The sequence below is a fragment of the Vidua chalybeata genome, chromosome Z (assembly GCF_026979565.1).
Source record: "Vidua chalybeata isolate OUT-0048 chromosome Z, bVidCha1 merged haplotype, whole genome shotgun sequence".
Classification (NCBI taxonomy): domain Eukaryota; kingdom Metazoa; phylum Chordata; class Aves; order Passeriformes; family Viduidae; genus Vidua; species Vidua chalybeata.
The window spans coordinates 70,584,493-70,611,793 of record NC_071570.1 but is presented as its reverse complement, the minus strand read 5'-3'; the positions used below and the strand labels follow the sequence as shown (position 1 = coordinate 70,611,793).

General features: G+C 42.7%; 2 protein-coding genes across 7 annotated transcripts in view; both read right to left on the bottom strand.

The window, feature by feature from the left end:
• FER (FER tyrosine kinase) overlaps nucleotides 1-27,089 on the bottom strand; it is a 163,286-nt gene extending 136,197 nt beyond the window's left edge. For 2 of the 6 annotated variants that reach the window (XM_053968883.1, XM_053968885.1), the window contains exons 1-3: nucleotides 26,342-26,659; nucleotides 5,407-5,665; nucleotides 1,502-1,675 (exon numbers count right to left, since the gene is read on the bottom strand). In XM_053968883.1, coding sequence (XP_053824858.1) covers nucleotides 1,502-1,675; nucleotides 5,407-5,613 — 381 coding nt within the window. In that variant the 5' untranslated portion in view covers nucleotides 5,614-5,665; nucleotides 26,342-26,659. Of the gene's footprint in view, nucleotides 1-1,501; nucleotides 1,676-5,406; nucleotides 5,666-26,341; nucleotides 26,660-27,023 lie in introns of those variants that run through there. The other 4 variants (XM_053968882.1, XM_053968884.1, XM_053968881.1 and 1 more) reach the window with 4 other exon arrangements.
• LOC128802467 (uncharacterized) lies at nucleotides 6,690-14,462 on the bottom strand. The gene is made up of 2 exons (XM_053968887.1): nucleotides 14,227-14,462; nucleotides 6,690-8,600 (listed from the first exon to the last, which is right to left on the bottom strand). Exon 2 carries the CDS (start codon nucleotides 8,026-8,028, stop codon nucleotides 7,300-7,302), a length of 729 nt encoding a protein of 242 aa, XP_053824862.1. The 5' UTR covers nucleotides 8,029-8,600; nucleotides 14,227-14,462; the 3' UTR covers nucleotides 6,690-7,299.
• Nucleotides 27,090-27,301: the final 212 nt, after the last annotated feature.

The window sequence follows — 27,301 nt, the reverse complement described above, 5'->3', positions numbered from 1 at the left end:
AGAACATGAGAAGTCTTTTGAATTTCAGGGAATCATTCTTAAAGTGCTCCAGGTACACAAAACTTTGAACAATGTCAGCTAACAGTAGGAGAACACTATTCAGACACTTCTTTGCAAATTCAGGAAGGGGAAAAAAGGAAAACAAACCCAAAAAACCTCTAACCAAACAACAATGCAAGCTTAATCAGCAGGATGCAAAATACTTTCATGGCTACGCAGCGCATAATAAACTAAAGCCAAAATGGTTTGTAATAATTATTTGGCAAGTACTTAGTATGCATTATGGTATTTTGGAAAAGTCTTATTTTAAAAGACATTTTTATTAGAGGTTCTTTTAGAGTTTGGCCTATTAACAGAAAACAAAACATTGCATAGTCTCTTTTCAAAGTATACCTGAGCTTCCAGAAGTCTTACTCCATTCAGCCTTTCTTACCTTTTTCTTTTTATCTTTCTGCAATTCTTTGTAACTTCTATTATTTCTAACACATGCTACCAGTTTTTCCTCTTCTTCCATTCTGACATTTTTGAGATACACCAATTCGTAAGTAGCAGTGAGTGATTATTTAGCTTGAAGTTTTATCAGATAATGACAGCCTACTGACCATGCATCAAAAAAGACATCCCCATAGTCCCTACCTGGGGAAGATGCCAAGATTCTATCATATTATGGAAGCAATCTTATTAGCGCCAACATATTTAACTTAAAATAGTTTTAGTTTAAATACAGAATAGCTCCAGGTTCTTCTCATAACTGGCCCAAGAATCTTTTAATCATCAATCCATGACAGTGTTACTAGCTTTACTCAGATGTTAGATTTTAATTACACTACTTCAAATCCCAAATTCTCTGCTGGAATAAAGAAGAAACAGTGCTTTTCCTTCTCTCAGTAGACCTTTCAGACTATCACTCTGATTTTTGACATCTGTAACTTAATTTCCCCCAGAGTATCTGAAACTGTGATTTCTGTCAGCTTTACTGACAAGATACAGCACTTTGAACACAAGCAGGATAACAGATATGTCATGGAAAACACTCTCAAGAGTTTCACACCTGCAGTCTCAATGTTTGGTTTACACTTGCTTTATATTTTAGCATAGGGACTAGAACACCCTGTCCCCACCCAAAAGAGTCTGGACTGCCAAGAGCACTCATTAACAACAGTTTACAGTGCCATATTTCCATGAATGCCTAGAGTGGAATTAGAACAGGAAAAGAGATGGAATAGAGAAGTGTCACACAAGAATTAATTATCCTCTACTAGAAAAGCATTTCCAGTGCTATTTGTCCATTGAAATTCATATGGAAGAAACTTTTCCATCTTTGTCTTATTAGCTAGCATGAAAGAAAATCTGTAGAAAATTATTAAAATTTAAACTAAGCATTCTACATATCAGCCACTAAGCTCTTATCACAGCATGAACAAAACCCAAAAAATTCCACTCAATATTTTTAAACACAGAGAATTATTATCAATTTATCAAGCACAGATTGATAAAATACCTTATACATCTCTGCTTCAATTTGTTGATGAACACCTACGAAACTCTTCTTAACTTGCTGCTTATCTTTGATCATCATTGTAAGCCTATGCAAGGGCCCAGAATTAAGATCCTCTGCATGTGTCTTCATTATTTTGCTCAGTTGTTCTGTTTGTTGTACGACGAGCAACCAAGACTATAAAAAAGTCAGAACAGAAAAGCACTTATTTATTTCAGCTCACAACGAAACAATTAATAAGAACTGTGGGAAAAGATACATCATTGTTTAAAAAAATTCAGTACAAGAACTAATTTTAAGCTTGCCCAAATGCATTTCAGATCCTCCTGCAACTGCAAAGTCATGCCTCAATCTCACTCATAAAATCATAAGAAAGCACCAGAGACAAAAATACAGCTATTGAATATTCACCCTTCAGCACTGTCCTAGTATTTCTGAACACCCATAAAAGGACTACAGCCTTATTTTTTTTAAATATACCCTCAACACCCCAACAACCATGTTCCTACATACTTTGTCCTCCGGTTTCCCCCCTACAGTTACTCTGCCCAAGCTGACTTCCACACCTTTGTCTGAATACCTGACAGCAATATGCATTTGAAAGGTGGTGGTTTAAGAGGACACCAGTGCATCAGCTGCTTCACACAGCAGCATCAGTCAGGCCACCAGCACCAAAGCACAAACAGACACAACACCCATCTGTTACTGTAACCCAGCATCCTTCTGTACCCTTGCTTTAATAGCTTCCTTGGACATTCTGTCAGTTTTCAGGACAGCTTAATGTGCTGTGTGTGGCTTTGAATACAGATACACTTCTACAGATATCAGAGACACAAATGTGTTACAAATTAAACTTCAGTTCAAATAAAAGCCTTGGTTACCTTCAATATTACTGTCAAACATTTGATTCCTTAAAGATAACTCCCTGACAATGAATGCTGTGCTAAGACTTCAGAGTGGCTACATGCCACTCTGAATTACAAGGTTTTGAAGGCAGCTAGTATATGAGTTCTATTGGCATTTATATTGGTTCTTACTAAAACAGAATCAATCTGAAATAAAAACTTTAGAAAATTAATTTGTTTCTTAGTTTTGGAGTTTCTTTATATCCTGTATACAAACATTTACACCTAATATTTCCATCTCTACATGACAATGCTGCAACACAAAGTGGATTATAAAGAACAAAACAAAAGACAATTGACTCCCCTATATACTGGACTCTCTTAAACATTCCTTCCAGCTTGTAACTATCCCACAGATTGGCACCGAGATATCTGGACTGCTTAAAGTGTGATGTTATAAAATGTCAAGGCCTGAAGCTTTCCTGCTATGGCTGGAGAACATTTCAGAAGCCATACTGCAAAGCTGCGTAGGATAAAACAGTACTGAACACCTATGTGAGAAGAGTGGGCCTTTGTGGTTACAGAAGAGTTCACAGAAGTGCTCTCAGAGGTGAAGATGTAGACAGAATCATCCATTTTCTGTAAGGCTAATTTATTACTGATGAGACAACCACTGTTTAATCCTGAAAAATCACACCAAAAGCATTTTTCAACAGTACAGGTTCTAAGAAAATGCTTAGTTTACAAATCACCAAATGAGCTTAAATAAGCCAGAAACATAGCAATTACTTCCCTTTCTATTAAAAAAAAATTGCATATTCCCCTGTTATTTACATCACTCTTTCCATCAGGAAAAGGGGAAAGTGGTGTTTCCAAAGGGAAATAGCAGCAAAGCAGGATTTCTGTGCTTTGTATGATTATATATTATTATTTTAAATTAGAAGAAAGTGATGTGAAAATGCTTAAATAACAGAGATTTATATGGGACAAAAAAGCTGGGTGGGGACAGCAGAAAAGGTAAAGCATTTCCTTCCACAAAAAATTACCACAGTCCAAATGCAAATGCATTATTGTTTGGTTTAATACTGTTTTTCAGACATATGCACACTCAGAAGTGCAGTCTGAAAGCTCTTAAAAACACCTCTTTTCTAGCATTACCAGTTGCTGCTCCCATGCCTTCCAGCAAATTTGTTGTCTCCACATGAAAAAAAACAGAAGACAGAATTTCCCAAACACCTTTTCTCTCTAAGAGCTCGCTCTTACTGTATGCTTAGAGACCAAATCAAAACAAAACAAACAACCATAACAACAAAACCAACCAAACAAAACCCATTAAAAATTAAACAGCTGGCTAATGGGTTTTAATGCCACAAAATACCAAATAACACCACGATAACAAAAACAGGTATTTTATATCTTAGAAGATGTAAGAAATTAAGACTCATGTTCCATAATATTTGCATCATTCTTTGGGTCTGTAAAATGTCAGGAAAAGAGAAAAAAGTATCACAGACTATTAAAATAAATTAGAATGACATTAGTAAATAATCAATAATTCAGGCTTTTTAACTGCCAAAACCAGTAACATAATGTGCCACTACACAACTGCAAAATCCAAGGTGTCAGTGAAATCATAAGGCAAGCCCATATAAAATATCTGCCAGTTCATATGAATGTTTTTAGTGTTAAAACTTAGAAATCAGAGAAAACGTAGAAATCAGAGATGCAACTTAATGAAAAATTACACCTCCTTAAGAGATAAAAAAAAGGGAATGAAAATCATGCTGAAGGACAACTGTTCAGAAGGCCTCTGTTCAGAACAAGATTTCAAAACGTGACATGCATGCCTCTTTTCAAGCCAAAAAGAATGTGGCTTCAGTCAGATCTCCAGATTTTTTCAGTTCATCTGCTCACAAGAAGTGCTCATGTTATTAACATGAACTGTCCTAGACTGAGATACCTATGTGAAAGTTAATGGTTGCTTAAACCTTATAACACTAAATACTCTGTGCCAATAAAAAAAAAAGGCAGTATTTCAATTTGCAAGGCAAGAATTATTGTGAGAGAGGGAAGCAACAACAGAACGTGTTATTTATAAACACTGCACAGTGCTGAAGCAGCCCAGCTACAGTAGCACAGCCTTCAAGTCACACAGACACCCTGTATACATCCATCCTGCTGCACAAGGAACAGTCCTCTTCCTAATGCTACACCACAGCCACTGTCCAAGCAGCCACCTCATAAGCCCACGACATAAAAACTGCTTTGTCTGAAATTTAACCTGACCCAGAAAGGGTATTTTTCTGCAGAAAGAAAATAAGGATTCATGCCAGACTGAATGCACTGTGTAACCACTGCTACAGAACAAGGGCCAAGAACTGAATAAGCCATCAAAACAGAATAGTCTTCTCTTGTCAGTAGAGAATCCAGGTGCAGAGAAGAATTTTCAAACAGGTGATGAGGGAAGTATGCTTCATTATTACATTTACGTGGACTTGCTCTAAGTCTAAAAACCATTAATTTGGAGAACAGGCAGCCTTCCCTCTTTAAAAACTCAACACAGTTATTTTAAACAGAATACAAAATAACCTCATAATTACGAGAAACATCCTGAATTAATGTTTTGTTCTTACAACAACACATGCTGCACTGTGAGTAACAGCTGGAATGCTAGGCTTTGCCTTGGTTTCCTGGCTTTTTTCTATTTCTGTCACAGATTCTATATAACATAAACAATAGCTCCTATCTTAAAAGAAAAGCTTACTACAGCATACTTGATTTTCAAAGCACTAAACAAAGAAGCAGGTTCAACCCATTTATGTAAAACACTGAGTTTCAAAAATTGTGATTGATTCTCATTCAGTTAATTTTTTTCTAAGCAAGACTAGAGCTCAATTTCTACATATTTCACTGAGAAACTAAAATAATTAATTTTAAATGCTTTGGCAACATTAACTCTCAAGAAACTGAATGGATATGAATCCAACTCAAACCAAAAAAATAAAAAAAAAAAAAAAACAAACCAGAATCCAAGGATATTCCAAATTCAAACTTCAGACTTACCTTGGACACATTGCTGATATAATCCAACTGACAAGCGCTCTCTTTATCTACTTGGTTACAAAGATTCTGTAAAGTGGATGCATATTCTTTATCACTTTTTACTCTCATTACCATAAATTTCTTCACTGTTTCCAGTAGTCGTAGTTCCCAGTCTTGCAGTTTTAATAAAGCATCATGAGAATACTTCAGGTCGCCTCCAAACCCCATTTTTTAAGGCACTATATACCAGACAGGGGGAAATACCGGCTCTTCACCACATCTGAAAGGAGAACAACACTGATGAGACATTTATCAAAACAAAAACTTCTGGTGAGACAAAGAGCAACTGGAGATGCCTAAACCCTGAAATTACCTCATCATAAGATTAACCACATACATTAACATCCTCAGTATAAACTGAAAGTAGGCTCAGAGCACTCTTTTCAACAACAAACTCTGACTGGAAAAGATTTCAGCCTTAGAATTCCAGTTTCCATTTCTGCAAAAACATCCCTCCCTAACTTACAGTATGAAAAAAAACATAACAGCATCTAAGACAAACACTTAAGACCAATCTACATATTTAACCAAATAAGTACAGCTAACAATATCTCCAGACAAGCTGCCAGCTGCACTTTTCTACTGATGGTGACCTGAAACTTTTGTCACATTTACTGTCCTAAGAGCACAGAAAAATCCACATAAAACACAAGCTCCCAGGCACTGCATCTGTGGGAAATTTATAACTATTTAGAAGCTAGTTTGTTCCTAAACCCTGTGTTAAAAGGCCATTAAACCTGCAGATTCAACCTCCCAAAAAACCAGAAAATATCCCAAAGTAGGTTTCCCATCCAACCATACACTGGTCCCCTGGGTCAGAGTTCTTTAGTTCACATCATTTTACCCTAGACAGTCCAGTCTTATTGTACCAAATTGCCATAAAATAAGATTGATAAACAGGTAAGAAATGCTGCCTTATGAAATCCTATAGCAGAACTAAAGGCCAAGACACATTGCTAGAGTTAGCTTTAAAATGCCTGCATCTAATGCTAATAAACACACATCAACATTCTGGAAGAGCCAAAACTGTTGCTGCCTGGTTACGGCCACAGTATGGAGGTCTCCCGGCTAGCACACTCCCTACGGCCGGAGGGCGCAACAGGAAGGGCTGCCCCCAGATCTCTCCTGAGACCTCTAGGGTGGCAGTGCTCACTACTCCATGTGGCTGGCTGGGGTGCGGGTAGCACAGCTCTGAAGTAGGAACGAAGGGCTGAGGCGAAGAAATAGGAAAGGGCCACTTGTATGAATTCCAAGGTACTTTATTCCCAAGGAGGGTTCAGGGACACGTAGACACAGGAATGAAGGGGGCATCACATTTTAAAGAGGGAAGAGGGTAAGGGGTGGAAACAACTCACATCCAATGAGGGGACATTAGGGGAGGAGAACACAGCTGGTGCGATCCAATGAAAGCAGCACAGGGGAGGAAGCAGGTCTAACAGTCCAATGAGAAACTGTGCAAGGGTAACAGACAGGGAACTTTCCAGAACAACCAGGGTGTGTTCTACTTGACAGGCAGGGGTAGGGGACAGTGAACTAGGGCTTGACCTGGACATATAAGGAGACAAGGGTGGTACAAAGGAGGGACTGGGGAGACTGACATAGGGACTGACAGGCACTTGGCGGGAAAAGGTTGAGGTAAACAACTTAGGGCTAAACCATCAGGGGAACAGAATGGGGTACATGGGACAAACTATTACAAACTCATTAACAGAAAACAACTGTAAAACAAATCACCACATCTCCCCCTTTTTTGTTTAATAAATTTAAAAAAGCAACTGGGGAGAGGTAGAATTCTAGATTTCAAACTTCAGTCCCGTTGACAGTCCCATTGGTAGCACCTTCTTCCCACCATTCCTAGTCAGCGGTGGTGGCTGCTACCACGATCCTTGAGGACAAAGAGTTGGTGGTGGCATTGGAAATTAGTCTTTTTAAAATTCCAAAAACCAAGGAAACCAAAAATATGATGACAATAAAATACCCGATGTCTTTGACAACTGAAAGCATCCAGCCTGACAGGCCCCAGTTTTTGAACAGATCTTTAAACCAGTCTTCATTTTCTTGTTTTACACTTCTTATTAAGTCTTTCATTTCCCTGATGGACACATGGATACTTTGACTCTTGCTGGATAGATTGAAGCAACAGTGCCCTTCCAACTCCTGACATCCATGCCCTTGTGCCAGCAGCAGAAAATCAATAGCTGCCCGATTTTGCAGGGTAGCTTTCCTGGCTATTCCCTCGTCTTCAAGGAGGTTGCTCAAGGCCGTTGATGTTAAATTCACCTGCTTCGTTACCCAACATTCCAGACTGCCCAATTCACTCAATGCTTTGGCTGCCACCACCCAGGATAGGAATACGGAGACGGCAACCCTTTTTGATTTGGCCCAATGCTGAATTTCAGTGTCACAGAGTTCATCAAATTGACTTGCACCCCATTTAGCAACCTTTGCCTCACTTTTTGCTTGCCGGATTGCAATTTGGGTCATGTTGGGGGAAGTGAGGGAATGACGCCCCAGGGTGCACAGACCTCCGAGAGGGCGAGAGGGGATTCCGGGATAGGTGTGATCACCACAAACAAAAAACATGCCTTTATCTAGTTTCTGGGGGTAAGAGTCATCTGTGGAGGGGGCCTTTATTTTTGCGAGGTGCTGACACTATCTGTTGGTGGTAAATTGAATTTTGTGTTGTTTCACATCTTCATAGGAGCCTCTGTGGCTAGGTTGAAAATCGAATTGGATACAAAAGATGGCTTTGGCAGAACCCAGCAACTCGAATTCTTGGGGTTCTTGATCTAAACAGGGCAATCTGTAAACCCATTGCTGCCAAAACACAAGGGGGTTAACGATTTGGTTAGAGCGCTGTTACTAAGGCCCCAGTTGACCCGTGTATTAGGGGGATGTTCCTTGTTGATGTCATTTTGAATGGTTCTTAGGGAAACTGGATACTCTTCCAATTTAAACGGAATTCCCACCAGGCAGGTTGACATGGGATCTTCTGCTGCGTTGGTGGAGAGGCACAGATGGTCTTGATTGAGGGCATGGGCCAGGGTTACCCACACATTCTTTCGTGGCTGAGACATGATCCATGTATCCACGGATAGGAAGGTGAGGGCTGTCAGCAGCAGGAGTATGGTCTTCATGTCTGTCAGGTGGATGTCCTAAAAGAAACAATAAAGTCTCTTGAAAAGAAAGCAAGCAAAATGTAACTGAAAGTGCCAAGTGCTGGGGCAAGGGGTTAGGGTTTTCCTCTTCCTTTGCGGCGCCTCCTGTTGGAAGCCACCATGCTGTTGGTTGGGTCCTTTTGTTGAGATGGCAGTTTCCAGCTCGGGTTCCTTTCCCGCAGGGGTGTAGGTCTTGACCCACTTTCTGGGCACCCACTTTACTCTGGAGAGCATGGACATGCGCATATATTCATGCCCCGAAGTGACCAACTTGAAGGGGCCCTGAACCTCCTGAGAGGCGGATCTCTTATTAGAACTGGAGGTCTCTCCTCTATTTGAAAGTGCTGGTGGTGATTAAAGTGCCTCACGACTGGCAAGTTGGGGTTATCAAAGGAACAGTTTAGGAAGTTAAGGGTGAAAAGGGCTTTGCATAACCTTTGCTGTGGTGTTGTTACCTGGACATCTTCCCTTTAGCGGGTGAGGACTTCTTTGAGGATTTGATGTGTTCTTTCTATCACTGCCTGGCTGGTGGGGGAGTGAGGTATCCCAGTCCGATGTTGAACGCCCCATTCTTGCAAAAACTCACCAAACACCTTGGAGGTATAGGCTGGGCCGTTGTCTGTTTTGATGGTATTTGGGACCCCCAGGGTTGCAAAAGCCTTGGGCATCTGTGGCCTTTTCTCCTGTGTGGGCCGAGGCAAAAACTGCTCCCGAGAAGGTGTCTACAGATACATGGACGTATTTTTGCCTTCCAAACTCGGGTATATGTGTGATACTTGTTTGCCACACCTCACAACTGCGGAGCCCTCTTGGGTTCACCCCAGCACCCAGTGATGGTAGGGCAGACTCCTGGCAGTTCGGGCATGTGGCCACTATTGCCTTGGCCTGGTCATGCCTTAGATGGAACTGGCGGACCTGACCACGAATGTTTTGGTGGAACTGCTGATGGCTAAGCTTGGCCTGTTGGAAGATGTTAGGTTGGCCAGCCAGCTGCAACAGGGCGGCCAGGGCGTCTGCCTTACTGTTTCCCTCTGAGATGAAACCAGGGAGGTCAGTGTGCGACCTCACATGCATCACGAAGAAGGGTTCCTCTCGGTGAGAAACCAGATGGACAAGTTGCAAGAGCAAGCCAAAGATGACTGGATTAGAGACCTCCTTTAAAACAGCATTTTCTGCCCTCGACACCACTCCAGCTACATAGGCCGAATCTGTAACAATATTAATTGGTCCTGAAAATCTCTCAAAAGCTCTGACGACTGCGCCCAACTCAGCGACTTGAGGAGAGCCCTCTACTATCTTAACATCAGCTTTCCACTACTGAGTTTGAGGATCCTTCCAAGTCATCAATGACTTGTGGGACCCTCCAGACGCGTCAGTAAAAACTATAAGAGCTTTCAACGGGCGCTTACTCTGCATGCCTTTTGGAACCAAATCAAATTCTGTATTAAATAATTTTTAAGCCGGATGGTGAATTGAAATTTGGCCTGGATAGCTGTCCAGAGGGAACTGCAAGCTCTCATTTTCACGGAGCAAATGCTCCAAGGTCTCTTTGGTCATTTTCCCTGCAGATATTTTGATAGAGACGTGGATGCATGTGGAATCGCACCCCGCCAACAATCGCAGACGAACCCTAGCCCTTGTGATCAGCTGGGCCATCAGCTCTTGTGGCCTTGTGATACTTTTAGACAACTGGTGACCAAGGAACACCCACTCTGTGATTAAGAGGGGATCCCATTGGTCCATGTCCCACTGAAAAATGAGCCCGTGGAGGTGCGGCAACTTACCCAGGATGATGAAGTAGAAGGGCAGACCCTCACAGCATCGATGGGCTTGCCAGTCTGCTAGGGTGGACTGTACCTTCTCGAGCGCAGCCTTGGCCTCCTGGGTCAGGGCCCTCGGAGAATCCAGCTCCTCTCACCCCTTCAACAAGTTGAAGAGAGGGGATAGATCCCCCATGGTGAGCTCCAGCCAGGGCCTGATCCAGTTTAAGGACCCACACAGTTGGTGGAGGTCCCTCAGAGTCTTTGGATTGTCGTTGACAAGGACCCTCTGAGGTCTTATGGTCCTATTTGTAATTTCGAGGCCCAGATACCTCCAAGGCGGCAGCTTCTGTACTTTATCTTCTCATAACTCAAATCCAGCCGCCGACAAGGCAGTGATAGTGTCCTCCAGCACTCCTGCAAGTACATTGTCATCGGGCGCACAAACAAGGATATCATCCATGTAGTGGTATATGATACACTCTCCTGCTTTGGTGCGCACTGGGAACAGAACTCTGGCAACATACCACTGGCAGATGGTAGGACTGTTCTTCATCCCTTGTGGGAGAACTTGCCAGTGGTAGCACTACATGGGAGCTTCTGTGTTGATGGAGGGTACAGAGAAGGCAAAGCACGGAGCATCAGCTGGGTGGAGGGGAATTTGGAAAAAACAATCCTTTATGTCTATAACAGCCAATGACGAATTTTGGGGGAGCATTGAAGGGGATGGCATCCCTGGTTGGAGGGACCCCATGTCCTCGATGACATTGTTTATTTTTCTCACATCGTGGAGGAGACGCCACCTGTCCTTCCCCAGCTTTTTGATGATGAATACCAGGGAATTCCAGGGGCTGTTGGTCTCAACAATGTGGCCTTTGGCCAACTCCTCCTCCACAATTTGAGTGAGCGCACTCAATTTTTGTTTGTTTAGCGGCCACTGTTCTACCCACACTGGTGTATCTGTGAGCCAATTCAGCTTTTGGGTAGGGCACTCCTCAGTGGTTGCGCCTAAAAATCCTGAGGGGCCAGAAGCTCCAATTTGGCCCCCCATTGGGACATGGCATCTCTCCCCCAGAGAGTAAATTTGGAATTTAAAACGAATGGGCACACTGAAGCCAATTGCCCGTTTGGTCCCTCAGTTTGCACAATGCTCTTAGAACATTTCACCAATTGGGAACCCTCAACACCCAGAACCTTGCTGCTCACGCTTTGCAGCTCCCATTGTGACGGCCATTTGTGTGGAGGAATGACCGTCACATCTGCCCCCGTGTCCATCATCCCCTCCAACTGGACGGAATGCCCCCTGCTCTTAAGGCCACACCATACGAGGGGCTTGTCCTCTCCCAGCTTTTCTGTGAAATAAATGGACAGGTCCAGGTCATTGCTGATGGCATAAGGCACTGGAATGGCCTGTGCAATAACCTGGCCCTTCGGCAGGAAGCGGGGGGGGTGGACACAGCGTGCCATGAGACTAAATCGCCCAGGGTTGGGTGACAGGATCCCTGGGGCGATCTCAATCTCAATGGGAGTGTGTTTGGTGCCCCCGACAACAAGGTACTTGCAGTTTGATGAAGTGGTGCGCTCGTGTCCTTCCACCTGATGGATATGGGGAAGAAGTCCAGGCGCAGCAGTGATAACTTTCCAGTCCTGATTGGGAAAGAAAAGTGGGTCAGTAAGTCTCAGCCGGTATGGAAAACGTTTGTCATTGGTGTTAACAGTGCTGCTAGTGGCGACACTAGCAGCCCCACTGCAGTCTGCCCCATTTTTGTCCACGCGCAGAGCAGACCTGCACTCCGCTTTCAGTTTTTTTGTTGAGGGGGAATTTCCCCTTCCCCTGCTCCTCCTGCACTGGGTGGCATCCTCCCCAGAAAAGGGCATTGGTTAATAAAGTCCCCTTCATGGTTGCAGTGAAAACATCTTCTTTTCGGGAACTGGCTCCTTGGTGGGATAACTGCAAGAGCCGCTGCTCTCTCTCTTACAACAATCTTCTTTGATGGTTCCTCTGCAGGTGTCATAGCTTTGCGTGTGCACTCTTCTATTAGCAGGTCCAGTGTTGGTGTAGGAGCAGATGGCAGTGCTAAGATCACCTTCCTGCACATTTTGTTCGTATTGGTGGAGACAACTTCTAAAATTAATTGTTCTTGGAGGCTGGAATCCTCAACCTTTTTCTCCACCCCTGCCCGCACACAATCTACAAAGTCTATAAAAGGTTCTGCAACAGATTGTCTTAGAGAAATATATGACTGAATGGGCTCCTTTGATGGCATACTTAGAAAGGCTCTTTCTACAATATCTTTGATGTTGTCCAGAACCGCCCTAGAAAGGCCTCCCACTTGTTTCCTGGCTTCTTCCCAGTCACCCTCACCTACTAGATGATCAAGTGTGAGGTTGTTACCCTCAGGATCGGTGGAATAATCAGAACTTTGCAGGAGCTGTGGAAGGAAGTCCCCTGCTAATCTCTTCCATGTGCTTTCCCATAATTTATAGTCCGATGGAGGAAGCAAGCAACTGAACAAACGTTTTAAATCTGCGGGGACCAATGTGTTCGATGTAAACGTTGCTTTTAAAAGTCTCTGGAAAAATTTGCTTTTTTGGCCAAATATACTCTGCGAAGTTCTTTGACGCTTTGATATGAGAGGGGTTCCCATCTAGGGTGATCCCCCCTCGCATTGTAGGTGACTGGGGCCAGGAACAGTGGGCTGTTGTTTTCAGGGACTTCCAGTTCCCCAGGCCCCATACCCCTACCCCCCACATCACCATGGGAACTGGAAACCAGAGCATGGGAAACAGAAGTCGGTGGGCAGAGACTGCAGGCTGGGGGGCAGAGACAAGGAGTGACATGGGACAGGGGGAGGAAGTAACTGATGTAACATTGGGGGCAGAGCCATGGGCAGAACCATAGCAGGGGGAAGGCTGCCTGCCGCAAAGGAAGAGGAAGGGGATCAAAGGAAGTGGAACGGTCTAGGGATTGAGCAGGAAGGGGAAGGAAGGGATTTTGGGAAAGAGAAGCACCCGCCCTGAGGTGGCGGGCATTACACGATGAAGTGGCGCGTGCCCTGAGGCAGCGGTCATTTTGTGGTGCTTCTCCGGGATAGAAAGGGGAACCATCTTGGGGGACAAAACTGCCTTGGAACTCAAAACTGGGATTTACAAATGGGGCAAAGGGATTGGTTTGAGGGTCTGGGGTGAGGTCCCTGACAGTGTGGCCAGCACTGTCAGGGCGGGGGTACCGAAGGGGTGTGGGGGAGCCAGGGCGGCAGTAGCCGCCCTGTGTCTTTTGACAGGCTGCTCCCCCCTGCCCACCCGGTGTAGGGAAAGAGGGAATGGGGGAAGATGGTGTGGAACGAGGGGGTTTGGGCAGAACTGGGGACAAGCTTGTTGGTTGTTTTTTAGTTCCCTGATCCTTTTCTTTGATGACAACCCAGATCAATAGAAATAATTGCATGAAACCATCTTTAACTGAGGGGTCACCCCTCTTGGTGTCATCCCTTAGTTTGATTCCTACTAATTTTCAAAATCCAATTTTTTGAACCTCAAATGGTGTAACGTTTGGGAAGCTAAAAAACAACCACCCAACAAATCTAAGAACACCCTTTGAAAAACTCACACCCCCCTCCCTTAGGATATCCCGAACTTGGACATAAACCTCCCTTTGCTGAGTGGACAGCTTAGTGCCCATCCTGACCTCTCAGCGTTATTTCACCCACCTCTGCAGGGAAAGCAAGAAAAGTAAAAGGAAAAGGGTCTGGGAAGCTGACGGGGGCAGACCACTTACACCGCGCGCAGTGTGTCCTCTCCCTCGGGATGCGGCTGCCCAATACCCAAGTTCCTGGCCGGGTCCACCCAGCCACCAGGGCACTCACCAGACCGTCGGGTCCCGGAACAAAGGCTGCAGAGGGGGTCCTCAGTCCTGGAAACACCTTCCCAGGCACCAGGGGGAAGGTTGTGTCTTCCTCCTCCAGGAGCACCACCAAATAAAACTTGGCGTGCTCACAGAGAGACGTTGGTGCTGCCAAGACTGTAAAATCCAAAGGTCAATGCCACAGGAACAGTCCAGCTGAAGTGCTTCTCTCCGTGAAGGCGACGATGTCCCCCCACGGCGACGAAGATGGAAAAACGTCAGAAAAGCCCCACGGTGGCGCGCCAACTGTTGCTGCCTGGTTACGGCCACAGTATGGAGGTCTCCCGGCTAGCACACTCCCTACGGCCGGAGGGCGCAACAGGAAGGGCTGCCCCCAGATCTCTCCTGAGACCTCTAGGGTGGCAGTGCTCACTACTCCCTGTGGCTGGCTGGGGTGCGGGTAGCACAGCTCTGAAGTAGGAACGAAGGGCTGAGGCGAAGAAATAGGAAAGGGCCACTTGTATGAATTCCAAGGTACTTTATTCCCAAGGAGGGTTCAGGGACACGTAGACACAGGAATGAAGGGGGCATCACATTTTAAAGAGGGAAGAGGGTAAGGGGTGGAAACAACTCACATCCAATGAGGGGACATTAGGGGAGGAGAACACAGCTGGTGCGATCCAATGAAAGCAGCACAGGGGAGGAAGCAGGTCTAACAGTCCAATGAGAAACTGTGCAAGGGTAACAGACAGGGAACTTTCCAGAACAACCAGGGTGTGTTCTACTTGACAGGCAGGGGTAGGGGACAGTGAACTAGGGCTTGACCTGGACATATAAGGAGACAAGGGTGGTACAAAGGAGGGACTGGGGAGACTGACATAGGGACTGACAGGCACTTGGCGGGAAAAGGTTGAGGCAAACAACTTAGGGCTAAACCATCAGGGGAACAGAATGGGGTACATGGGACAAACTATTACAAACTCATTAACAGAAAACAACTGTACAACAACAAACCACCACAGAAACCATACAAATAATTCCTACATACTCCTGCACAAGGTTTTGTAATGTGGGCTGAACCCTCTTTTCTGTGTATACACCAACCACCTATTCCTATACTAATCAGCTTCAACTAGGTAAGATAAGCTTCTATAAATTGCAACCCTTATCTCTGGACTGCAGTACAGCCACAGCCTGTACACTGCCTATTCACTAATTCCTGCACTACAGCAAAGTCTTGGTTCTTTTTAACACAGAAAGACCAATTCCTTCACAGGCTTTACACATTACGACTTAAATTAGCAGCGTTCTACAAACATTAACAAATTTATCTTCCTAGTTGTCCAGTGAGGGAAGTAGGACTAATATTCTTATTTTACATTAAGAACTGAGACACATAAACTAATGTCAACACTGTGGCAGTTCATACCAGTATGCACGAGGCTTAAAGATGGACTATTCAGAGTGCCTAGCATTTTTAGCATGTTAGGTATTCAGAAAAAATAAATATGTTACTGGCTTCAGTTACTGCACAAAATCTCTGAAGATTTTGCAAATCAGAACCTCAAGCACCCTCTAAAATAAGCTTCATGTACTATGTGTTTATTCTTAGAACACAAACCATGCTACATAACAAAACAAAGATCCAATAAAGAAAACTAGAACAGTGTCACGTTACTATGTATCTACACAATACAGACACATCAAAGCTGTATGAGTAACCTTAAACCTGTAAGCTTTCATAAGCTCTTTAATTTGAAGCTGTATATTTTCGTCAGAATTATTCTTGATGTCTAGGAATTCAGTCATACACAGCAACAGTAAATAGTTTATGTTGGCTGTATTTTTGAACCATATCACTATTAGTAACATTATGAAAATACCTCCACAGTTAAAACTGAGGAACACTCTTGCAGAACCACAAACATATTAGCAACATGAACCAAAGAAAAACCCTCAAAATCCCTCTCTGTTTGCTTCATCTAAATTGTGGTCCAGAGCTACAATTTGAAGTTTTGATCCTGCTAGTAATCCTAACTTCCTGCCCTCCTACTTTCCTAGATATTAGAGTACTTAAGAAACAGAAATTCATGTGTCTTGAGTGGTTCCTTTCTCTTGTTGTCACTTGTTTTCTTCCACTTTTATGAAAATACCACTACTACTTGGTCTTTCATATAACAAACTTGGGCCTTCCATGCTTTCATTTTCTTTAATAAGTTTCTGCTTTCGTTTTACCAAGGGCAAGGTTCATAAATAAATACAACTGTCTAATTTTTCAGCTACACTACACTTGTCATAAGAAATTCCAAGAACTTAAAGAAAAATCTTTTCTTACATGTGAAGAGGCAAAATTATTTCTTCACTCAAAATTATGTGTATGAAGTGACAGCATACTACTGCTAGCAGTGATTTGAGAAATCTGCTCTTTTAGTTGAACTGTCCCTTTAAAAAAAAAAAAAAAAGCTGTCATCTGGTAATAATCTGAAAATGCAGGGCAATTTACCTTAGTTTGAGTTTTGCAATGTATTTGAAAATGGGAGATAGTAAAAATAAGTTTGATAAGCTTTTCTTCCGCAGAGTCCCCAGAAAAGAAAAAAAAAAGTATATTTCAGTAGGTGAAAATCAGAGGAAGTAGCTGCTGACATAGGAAAACTGTACTAAAGGACATTTCATTTAAGGTACGTGGGCTAAGTTATGCTTTGCAGAAAAGCCTTCCTGAAAATTAGCTGCCTGCTTTGCTTTGAGTGGACTAGTATTTCAAATCAGCTTTGAAATAATCAGGCAAACTTGTATTGCCCCTTCAGATGTTTATTGTTGGCAAAAGCTCTGCAGAAGGTTTAGTTTTACTAGTTTATGTTGTATACATGATATCTATGCATACGAAGATGATTTCATTGAATATGTGATTAGTGTAAACAAATGGTAGGTAATGCATGTGTTTTGCGTTTCATGGTCTTGTGCATTCCAGGAACGGATGCTACACAAACAGAAATGTCAATTGTTTGTATAATCTTTGTTTAAGGTATGGATGGAGCACTAAGAATGATTTATTTCATTATTTTAATGGAATATAACTACTATAAGCCTCAAATTGCTGCTGATACATTAATGGTATTCAAGTATGTCCAAGTGCTTCTAGCTAAAGAAAACATAAAGCACCAGAAAAGATATAGATAATATCGATCATAGCATGGAGCAGGTTACACACAAAGAAAAGAGAATTTTTAGCTCACAAAAACGGTAAGAATGACAGGTATAAGATCAAAGTACACCAAAAGAAAAGGTCATTATAGCACAAAGTGATATGGTATGTCAAATGCCTGAAGTCTTTTCCAGAAGAACTAGAGAATATCAAATGGAATTTTTAAAAAGTTGCTCTTATGTCCTTCTTTGCCCAGTAAATAATTAAATGAGATAATTCAATTCCTAAAGACATTTCTGAGACCATGAAACAAAGAAGTACAAAATTATTATAAAAACTTATTTTAAAAAACAGATCTGTAGAACAGCAAGAGTTCCATCTCAAGATGTCTCAAACAGTGCACTCTCATTCTCCCATCCCTGCACCTGTAGGAAGACCACATTTCTCCTCAGCAGTTCCTGAAGCTGTGATGTTACTAAAAAGAAGTGGACTTCACCAAAGAATAGGATTTACACTTATCAGCAGTCCAAAAAAAAAAAAGCAAAACAGATAGAAGCCCAAAACCACAGCTCCCAGATTCTCTGCCTAGAATCACAAGACACAATTCTAGTTTTTTTAATCTTTCATTTTAAACTATTTTCTAAACCACTGCTGTCCTCTAAATAACCTGCAACTGGTCTCCATCTCACATAAGAAGTCAGAAGCTGAATCAGTGAGGTAGCGTAGGACCAACCAACTCTGACAAGAACAGAGAAATTTGTTTAAATTACTTTCAAGCTCCTTGCCTGTGTACTTACCCTCTTTCTAACAACTTGATAATATATCATTATTTGTTCATTATCCAAAAATTCATGTTCTTTTTCCACTTTTTCTTCCCCCACCCCACATCCTTTCTGTCCAGACTACAGACAGCTAGTGAGCTTTCATACTCACTGACCCCTGCTTTATTCCAGATGACATCTCCCATTTTCCAAGTCTATTCTGAACAGTAATCTCATTCTCCACCCCACCTTCAGCTGTTTGTTACTTCCCAAGGTTTGGTAACCTTCTCAGCATGTTCTTTATCATCTCAGGCCTTCTGTGAAAGAATGGGCAAAGGGTAGAGCTGACATATGGTAGCGAACCATGCAGCAAGTGCTTTTTAGGTGCAGTTACTCAATCAATTTTGTTTCCACCCTGTAGAAATTTCTACCTCACAGTCACAGCTAAATAGCATGATTGAATCTCACCAGGCAGACAAACAAGAAGGTGAAGGCAGATACAGGTTAAGAAGAAAAGAGCAAGTCTAGTTGACACAAGTCACATCCTGCCACTAATGCTTTAAGACTCTTGTCTTGTTAACTCTGAAAAAGTGACAAAATAAGCCACATACCCTTCTTTTGCTTTCAAAGGTAAACATGCCTAGTTTCCTATTACCTTTCATGTGTTTACAAAATAAAAAAAGAAAAAAGCTTTCCCTCCTCTATTTTTCCAAGAATTACACTTTCCCTAAATTCAGCTCCAGAATTCAAGGAAAGGCAAAGGAAAGCATGGCCTCAATAGAGAATTTCTGACCAACAAATTTTCACTGACCTATCAATTCTGCAGTGTTGCAAGATGTATCACCACACTAGATCCTAAAAGAAAAATGGATTGAGCAGGATAAGCCTGCTAAAAGTGACTATCTCTGGGCAGGTACTGTGCATCCCCAGCCCTGTTAACCAATTCTACCAGCTAAAGAGAAAGACTATTCCAAAATTACAAAGAAATACATAATGTGCAAAAATTGGCCACAAATTGAAAAGAGAATAAAAAAATACATCAGTGACTCAAGCTCACTTAACGTGTGTATTATGGAGTGTATTAAAGAAACTTCTGAGTAAAAAAAGAGAAGCTAAAGAAAATTAAACTATTGCATTTTCAAGGGATCTTTTCTCTTAGATAACTAGTGAAGGTAGAAACAACTTCTAGAAAAAGTCAACACTGAAATTAAAAAGCACCTGCAGTAACCACCTCAACTAAAGAGTTATTCTAAGCACCGCTGATTTATTTCTTTGCTGATTTCTCTTAGATATTTAGATTTCAATTAGCTACCAAGTTCTTTAGTCTACCTAGAAGGTAGGAAGCAGTCTTCCTTATTTGAAAAATGCCCCAAACCCCTGAAAGTAGCATTTCACATCTTGATATCCATCTGTCTCGAGATGAATACATGGCAAGTCAGAATTAACACTCATATAAAACCCACATGCAAACCCTCAGTCCCAAGGCTGCCTATGTAAGCATTCCTTCAGGGGAACAGGGTTGAAGAATACTCCTACTGGGGGTCTCTCATCATCACAAAAGCTACACCTAAGACTCCTTCTCAAGACTTCAGGTCCCAAAATTCACTGGCTGTTGCCATTGCACATTTCAACTTAGAAATCCAGAGTACTACCAGAAGCTTCTCCCAGTAGCACTGTCTTAGCTCTCAAGATTTAAGAACAGCCATAGAAAAAGACAAATCCACAGGATGTCAAGTACTTTAAAAAGTCTAGAGACATTTAATTTCATCCTATGGCCCAATATCAGCCAGAATGTCTCAATTCAGAAAAAACGGTTAGATAACACATCTGCCATTAGTCTGTAATATATGACAATAATGGTCTCCTCAGAAGAAACATAATCTAGTTCCAAGTATTTATTGCTCTTTGGAAAGAAACTGAAAGAGCAATCAGGATGTTTCTTCTTCTCTCCTCCTTCATTAAACTAATTACATCCTTCTGGTTCATTAAACCCTCTACTTAGTTAACTCACTGTTCATTCAGTCTTCTCGAGGTCACTTATTTCCTTGGCATCATTGTACCACATTTAATGTAGTTTGATTACACAGTATTTTGTACAGAAAATACTTGCCATGAGGACCATAGGTCCAGAAGATGGTTCTGTCTCTTCCTACCTGCTGATATTCCAGGCTGTTGCACTGCATGAAATATAACATAATAGTGTGGTTCTGCTAAAGGTGCTGCCTCAAGCCTTTGTTTGCTGCTCCTGAACTGAATGACTGTTCCTTCCCATCTCCATATCCTAAAAGATACTGTGATAACTCTCTGTGTTAAATGGGATACAGTTACTCTCACCAGAAAAGCAGATGACTGAACTATGCATTTATCCCTTCTTACATGCTTTAAGTGTGTAACAAATTTTATTTCATACATTCTACATATATATACCAAAATATGAAATCTATCTATTCTTTTCTTAGTTCCAGTCAGTTCTGTTTGGGTATCATCAGCCATCCTAGCTCTAAAGAACTCTCCTTCTGAAGGGTATTACTCTCATTTGAAAATGTATGAGCTTTAATTAATGGATGCTACTACAAAACAGGTAAAAGTGGTAGAGGCTTCCAGGTGTCTGGACAAGTGGTCCTGAAGTGCATGAAGTGCATGACTGGATCCTTCACATGGAAATTTATTTGTATAAGTAAGATTCAGCCTATCTGATTTTTATTCCAATAGATTATTATTTCATATCCAGTCTTTCCTTCTGCCGCTCAAAACTGTTCTTTCCAGAGATTATACCAGGCAGCCAATATTTCAGTTAAAAGGACAATATTCTTCATAACAGTATCATTCAGAAACAAGTTAGAGATGACAATAATGTTGTACTGTAGACAAGGGTTATTCAGGTCCCTCAGAATTCTTGCCTTATTGTACTCTGAGGTAAGGAAAGGGAATTTGACTGCATCTCTAAACCTGAAATGCCAACTTATTCTGAGAAAAAATCTGTAGAGGAATACAAGCCACACTATTCTAATGGCCAAACGTTGACAACCATCTGCTTAATCAGAGCTTTGGAAATGGCAGCTCCCCCTCCCACCAAAAGCAGACCACACCCACACTGCTAACCCCTACATCCCCACTGAGGCTTCCCAAGTTGGGATGGGGTGACTTTGGTGATGAAATATTAGAGCACAAGAAATCACTGTGTCACAGCCCATTGGACTAATTTTTTGCACAGGGTATGCACTACATGCTTCCCAGAAACATGAAGCCTTGGGACACAAGGCATACAGGGACAGGATACCTCCCGAAGACTGTTCAGCAAAGGGCAAAAATCTGCTGCAATGGGTTTCCATATTGTGTCTGAAGCAGGGCCTGGAGTAAACTCCCATCAGTTATGGGTTGGCTTCCATTCAGAGAGTACCACCTGGTTCCAGAGAAGGAGAGCTAGAAGGTATGCAGCATGGAAAACTAAGAGACCAGACACAAGGACTGACTTGAACTGAGATTTTAACTTCAGTAAGAATGGCATATAATTACCTTCTCTCATTAAAAAAAATTATTTAGATAAATTAGATTATCTGGATGCCAATTAAATTTATTAAAATAGTGGCTTCAAATTTACTTAACACATTCACTGATAAGAGATTTTGCACTCCGGTTTCAACATCCACCTAATCCAAAAGGCATTCACAGCATTGGCATACAACAAATATACCTAAAATAAACAAGGATGTGTTTTTCTGATTCATGTTTCTATTTTTTAATCAGTAAAAAGCTGCTGTAAAGTTGTATGATTTTCCTTAACATTGCAATTCTCACATTTTGCTGATTGTTTTAAAAATACCATTTTTACAATGCTTAAGCTGTCATATTTTTGAACGTAACCACTTTGCCTGACTGTACCCCTTATCTGTACTTCCTGAAACTTAAGAGTACAAATGCTGTAGGTTATTATTTTACACTCATGAGCATTTGAAAGCAGAAGCCACAACTAGGAAGTCAGATGCTGTCTGAAAGACACACAAAATATAGAAAGGAAGCTTTAGCATAATTCTAAAAAGCTGTACTTGAGCAGACACAATAGCAATACACTACAGTGATCATAATTTAACAAATTTATTCAACGTAAGAGCAGATAAAACAAGCTTTATGTATTCAAAAATCAGGACTTATCCTATGATGCTACTCCCACTTGTTTATAGGTTTACCAAAGGTGAATTTTGTGATTTACGAGTGTAGCAGCTCAGCCATTATTAATAGGTTGTCAGAGTATTAAAGCACCAAATATTCAATAAAATAATTCCTGTCTTATTAAATAACCATTAAATCTGTGTCCTTTCCAGCTCTCTATTACAAGAGAGAAAACAACTTATAACTGCCACCTTCAATTGAAACAGCAAACATTACAAATGTGATGACAGATAATGTAAGCTAAAATATGCTGTCAATGTATGGAGTAAGATTTTCCAAATTTTCTAAAGCAAAAAGTTAGGCATAAACAGAACTGGCAAAAAGCAGCAAAGCTGACAAACCAAGTACGAAATTAAGAGACTCACAAAATGAGGATACAAACCTAAATACCACCCTCATAGGAATATGCACTATGTGATTCTGTAATTACTTTCATAGCGCTTTTCTCCAGAAATGCCCAAGCCATTTATTAGAGAGGATGGAGTGCTCTGAGTATGATTCAGCACTCTGTCAGACAGGCCCATCTTCACGACTCTTATCAGGCTCATTGCTATAATTGTGTGTCTCCCATTTACTAAACAGGCAATTTCAAGGAACAAATGGCTCATGATTAATGCACTTTAACACTGCTCTGGATTTAACTTCTGCTTCTGGCAAAGAGTGCTTATGTAATACACAACAATTCACAAACTTTTCACAGGTTGCCACTACTTACAAGATAACTGATTTTTCATTAAGTCTTAATTATGGTCATTTAGTTTTACACTTACGCACAATTTCTTAATGTCTCAGCTCCTCATGTTGAAATAAATCACTTACAGAATCACAGCATGAAAAAAAAAGTTGTGAGATTATTAGATCATGTAATGACAATTGCAAGACAGTGACCTGTCTTCAGACCAAGATTTGAATGCCATACAGAAAAATGCCACATATGTGAGAACCATTAAGTACTTATTCATTAAGTATTTTCTTACTAGCTCATACTAAGAGAGGGTTGCAAGTGGACTACAGTATTTTGCAGGCAGTATTGTACAGCATACTTAAAGAACAGATTAACAGTATACACATGATTGTTCTATTTCCCCCTCAACAGCTGACAGCATGTGTTTGTCTTAATAGAGAGCTACATAAAGTTCTCATAATATGCAATTAGTGCTGTTACTCCACATTCACCCTGTCGACAACCTGAATGAATTACTATCCAAGCAGTAACTGTCCCTTCAGCAGAAAATAAGAACCCATATCAGAAATCCTAACAAAATACCCTTTTTGCTCAAGGTGCAAGCCCACAACATCAACAAGGTTCTAAAGAGCCAACTAGTATGCTCCAAAGATCAGTAATTCTGTCAAACTCATATGTGGGAAGAGAAATCAGACACTGAACAGTAAAGTTACGAGTACAGAGGGTTGTCTCTAGAAACTGCTATGGCACACATCTGAATATTGTAAGCAGGTTAGTAAGAAACACAGATATGAAGAAGAAAGTTTGAAATCATATGTGGTTAAAGCACCTGGCATTTTCTCTCAAGTGTAGAAAGCAGCAATACAAGGGAAGCTGGTTACTATAGAGCAAACAGCAATCTGAAATCCAAAGTAAAATGATGTCATGAGGTACAGTTCACTCACTCAGATTAAAAACAGCATTAAGCCCTAAATTATTGGGAATTTGTTTTTATTATCATCAGGGAAACAGACAGGAATTAAAAATTCCCTATTATTTCAGACTCCTTACACCAAACTGAACTGCATTTAAACTTGCAGGAGAAAATAGAAAAGAATTACAGTAATGGTCACAAATATGATTTCATGCTACAAGCTGACAGCAATCAAAGCCTTCCATCCAGTCAAGCTGTCCCACAAGAAAGAAAAATTATAATCCCAAAAATAAAAGCCATTTTAGAAGGACTCTTGCTGGTTTTTAAGAATCCTTACAAAAACTTCCTATATACTGTATGAGACCATACACATAGCTCTTAAAATGAGAGGTGAATATCTTCTCTCAAACTCTGGAAACAAAGCTATGAATTTCACTGATTCACTACTGCAAAAAAGTTTCAAAAATAAACCTTTGTAAAGAAATGCTATATTTACCTGACACAAACGTTAACCAGCAGAAACTTTCTGCATATTTTCATGCTCCAGATTTTAAATCCTTTCACTCCCTAACAAAATGGTGAATACTCAACAACTTCAAGACTATCTCTACCATAGAATAAAGCCCTTCATTAGGTTTTTGAAATTCATTTTCACAAGGCAAATATAGCAACAATATAATTAAGCCAGGACTAAGTGGACAGTTTTATCTTAGAATAGGAGCATATATGCAGTTTACTTCCTACTGGAATGCATTTAGGCTTTCTTCTCTTACTGCTTTGCTTCTCCTCCCCGCCAGCAAAAAAGTCTCTTTCCCTAGACCTACTTCCCACACACTGCAAAAAAACCTCCTCCCTGTGAAGTGATGACCTCATGCTCCTAGCCAATCTCCTTGTATGGAGCAATTCCGGAATTGCTGCCAGCTCTCTCCGCCTTCAGCCTGACATGGCAAACATATCTTCCTTCATCCTGCTGCTTCCCAGCTGAGGGAACACCGAGGACAGGCAGCAAGTGGGGACGGCAGACCGGGCAGGGAGAGGGGATTTCCCATGGACAAAGAACAGGCCACAAGATGCCTGCCCGCTCTCGCATCCAACATAACTTCCCAACATAACTTCGTATCACGGAAGCACCTCTGCTCTCCACGGCAGGAAGAATGACACTGAACTCTGAACATTTTAAGTATGGCAATACATACCATTTTACCTAACTGCAGTGTACCTCCTGTAGCCAAAGCTTATTTCCTTTTTGTGCTCTCAGTTAAGTATCTCCTATCTAGTGAAGAAAACGTCACTTCTCTCTTAACAAAGGCCCATCTCACCTTCGCATCACTAAAGTTCTTTGATATTGAATTTGGCCCGACATCCTGTGCACGCACTGATACATTCCTTTATCTTTTCTGCTAGTTAATCTTTAAGCTCTGTCAAACAACTCCAGAGGAACTGAAGTTTTCTATTCTCTATACTCTGTTCATCACCTTCTCTGGCCTGTCTTGCTTTCAAGTGTCAGAATTATTTCTACATGATCATTTTATACACTGGCAATCCAAATATCAACTGACAAAGGACAAAAGACTCAGTTGTGACATGAAGTTACAGCTGTAGAAAATCAAAGAATGTGATGGATAACTGAGATTTTGTACCGCTAGTAAGTGACATTGTACATACAAGACTTGATCTTCTCCCTCAAAGAAATATCTCCAAAACCCAAGTTTACTAGGGTTAACATTCCATGCATGTATATCTTGAAGTTCTAACTCTAGTGACAATTTCTGTCAACACATTGCAAGGAATTTATAATATGAGGTAACATACACTGGTCTTACCAAAAATAATCATTACTCTAATTCAACCTACAATGTGTCCATCATCTGCAATTTGCTTTGGCTGTGAGCAGATGATGTGTGAATGTCCCACCTCTCTGAGATTCTCAAAGACTACCACTTACATAAAATAAACTGTAGAAGCAATCACCTTGTTAGGTATTATTAGCAAGTAGAATTAACTTATTTGAATAAACTTATTTTAATACCAAATATTTTTTTTGGTCCAGTTTCACACATCATGTGTATTTTTTCACACTGCAACTTCTTGAAGGAATCTGCAGTACAACAGAGCAGACCACCAAAGCCACTTTGAGCAGGTCTGTTTCAAAGCAGGGAAAATTTATTTCACCTACTTGAAAAGCAATGATGCCCTCCTGCAAAGAGAAAATGAGCTGGCTTGTTTTAAATGTCTTACAAAACTCCCGGTGTCCACATAGGATGTGTCACTTCAGAGGTGTGTATGCTCATGTTAAGTCCAACCAAACAGAAACATACTCCAACACGAAAAGGGACATTTAATGCCCTTCTGCGTAATCCTCTCGAACACCAAATATGAGTATTACAGTACACGTGCAAATACCAAAATCTCAAACACACAAAGCATTAGAATGCACACGAAAAGCGCCAGGGCAGCGACACTCACGAGGCCTCACCATGCAGACTCCAACACTAATGCAGAAGTTCATGCAGGCAGCCGCTGTGTTGTACGGAACTGTCAGGCGGCACCAAGGAGGAAGAGAACTCAAAACCCCAAACCGACTCCCCGGGGCTGTTGCACTTTTCGGGAAGCAGGGATGGTCACACATCGCAGCTCCTGGCGGTACCCAGCGCGTCCTCCCGTTACTCCCAGCAATTCCAGCCCGGCCGGAGAACGGGAGGGGCACCGCCGGACCGGGGCCGAACCCGCCCTCTGCTTCCCCTCCAGTCAGGACCTCGGCGGCGGACCCGGGCAGGGGGCGGGACCCGCGCCCGCCGCGCTGCCCCTGCCCCGCCGGGGCGGAGCCGCCGCCAGGCGAGAGGCGCCTCTGACACCTCCCCGCGGGACGCCACCGGGACGCGACCGGATGCGGCCGCCGCCGCCGCCCCGGCGGAGCGAAACGCGAGCGGCGCCGGTGCCCGCCCCGCCCCGCCACGCCCGCAGGTAGAGCCGGCGCGGGGCCCGCCTGCGTCCCCGTGCCAGCCGGGAGTCCCGACGCTCCCGGCGCTCTCGGGGGTCCCTTGCCGGGGCGGGGCGGGCGCGGCGCCGGCGGGGCGAGGGCGGCCGGACCCCTGCGCGGGCGCGGCGCCGGCGGGGGCGCGGGCGGCGCGCGCGGACGGTCCCTTACCTGACAAGCCGAGCGCCCTCCGCCGCCGCGCGCGTCATGGGCCCACCCGCGCCGCGTGACCCGGCGCGGGCCAATGCGCGCGGCGCCGCCCGTCGCCCCGCCGGCCAATGGCGGCGCGGTCCGCCTCCCGCTGACGCGCGCGCGCGCGCGCGCGGGGGTGGAGGGGGGGCGGGTGGTGCGCGCTCCCGCGCCAACGCCTCCCGCGCGGGCCTCCGTCTCCCGGCAACTCTCCGCGCGCCCCCGCGCCGCCGCATCGCCGGGGACAACCGCGGCGACAC

Coding starts and splice junctions, on each gene's coding strand:
- LOC128802467 (XM_053968887.1), bottom strand. CDS start 8,028: ATGTTTTTTGTTTGTGGTGATCACACCTATCCCGGAATCCCCTCTCGC.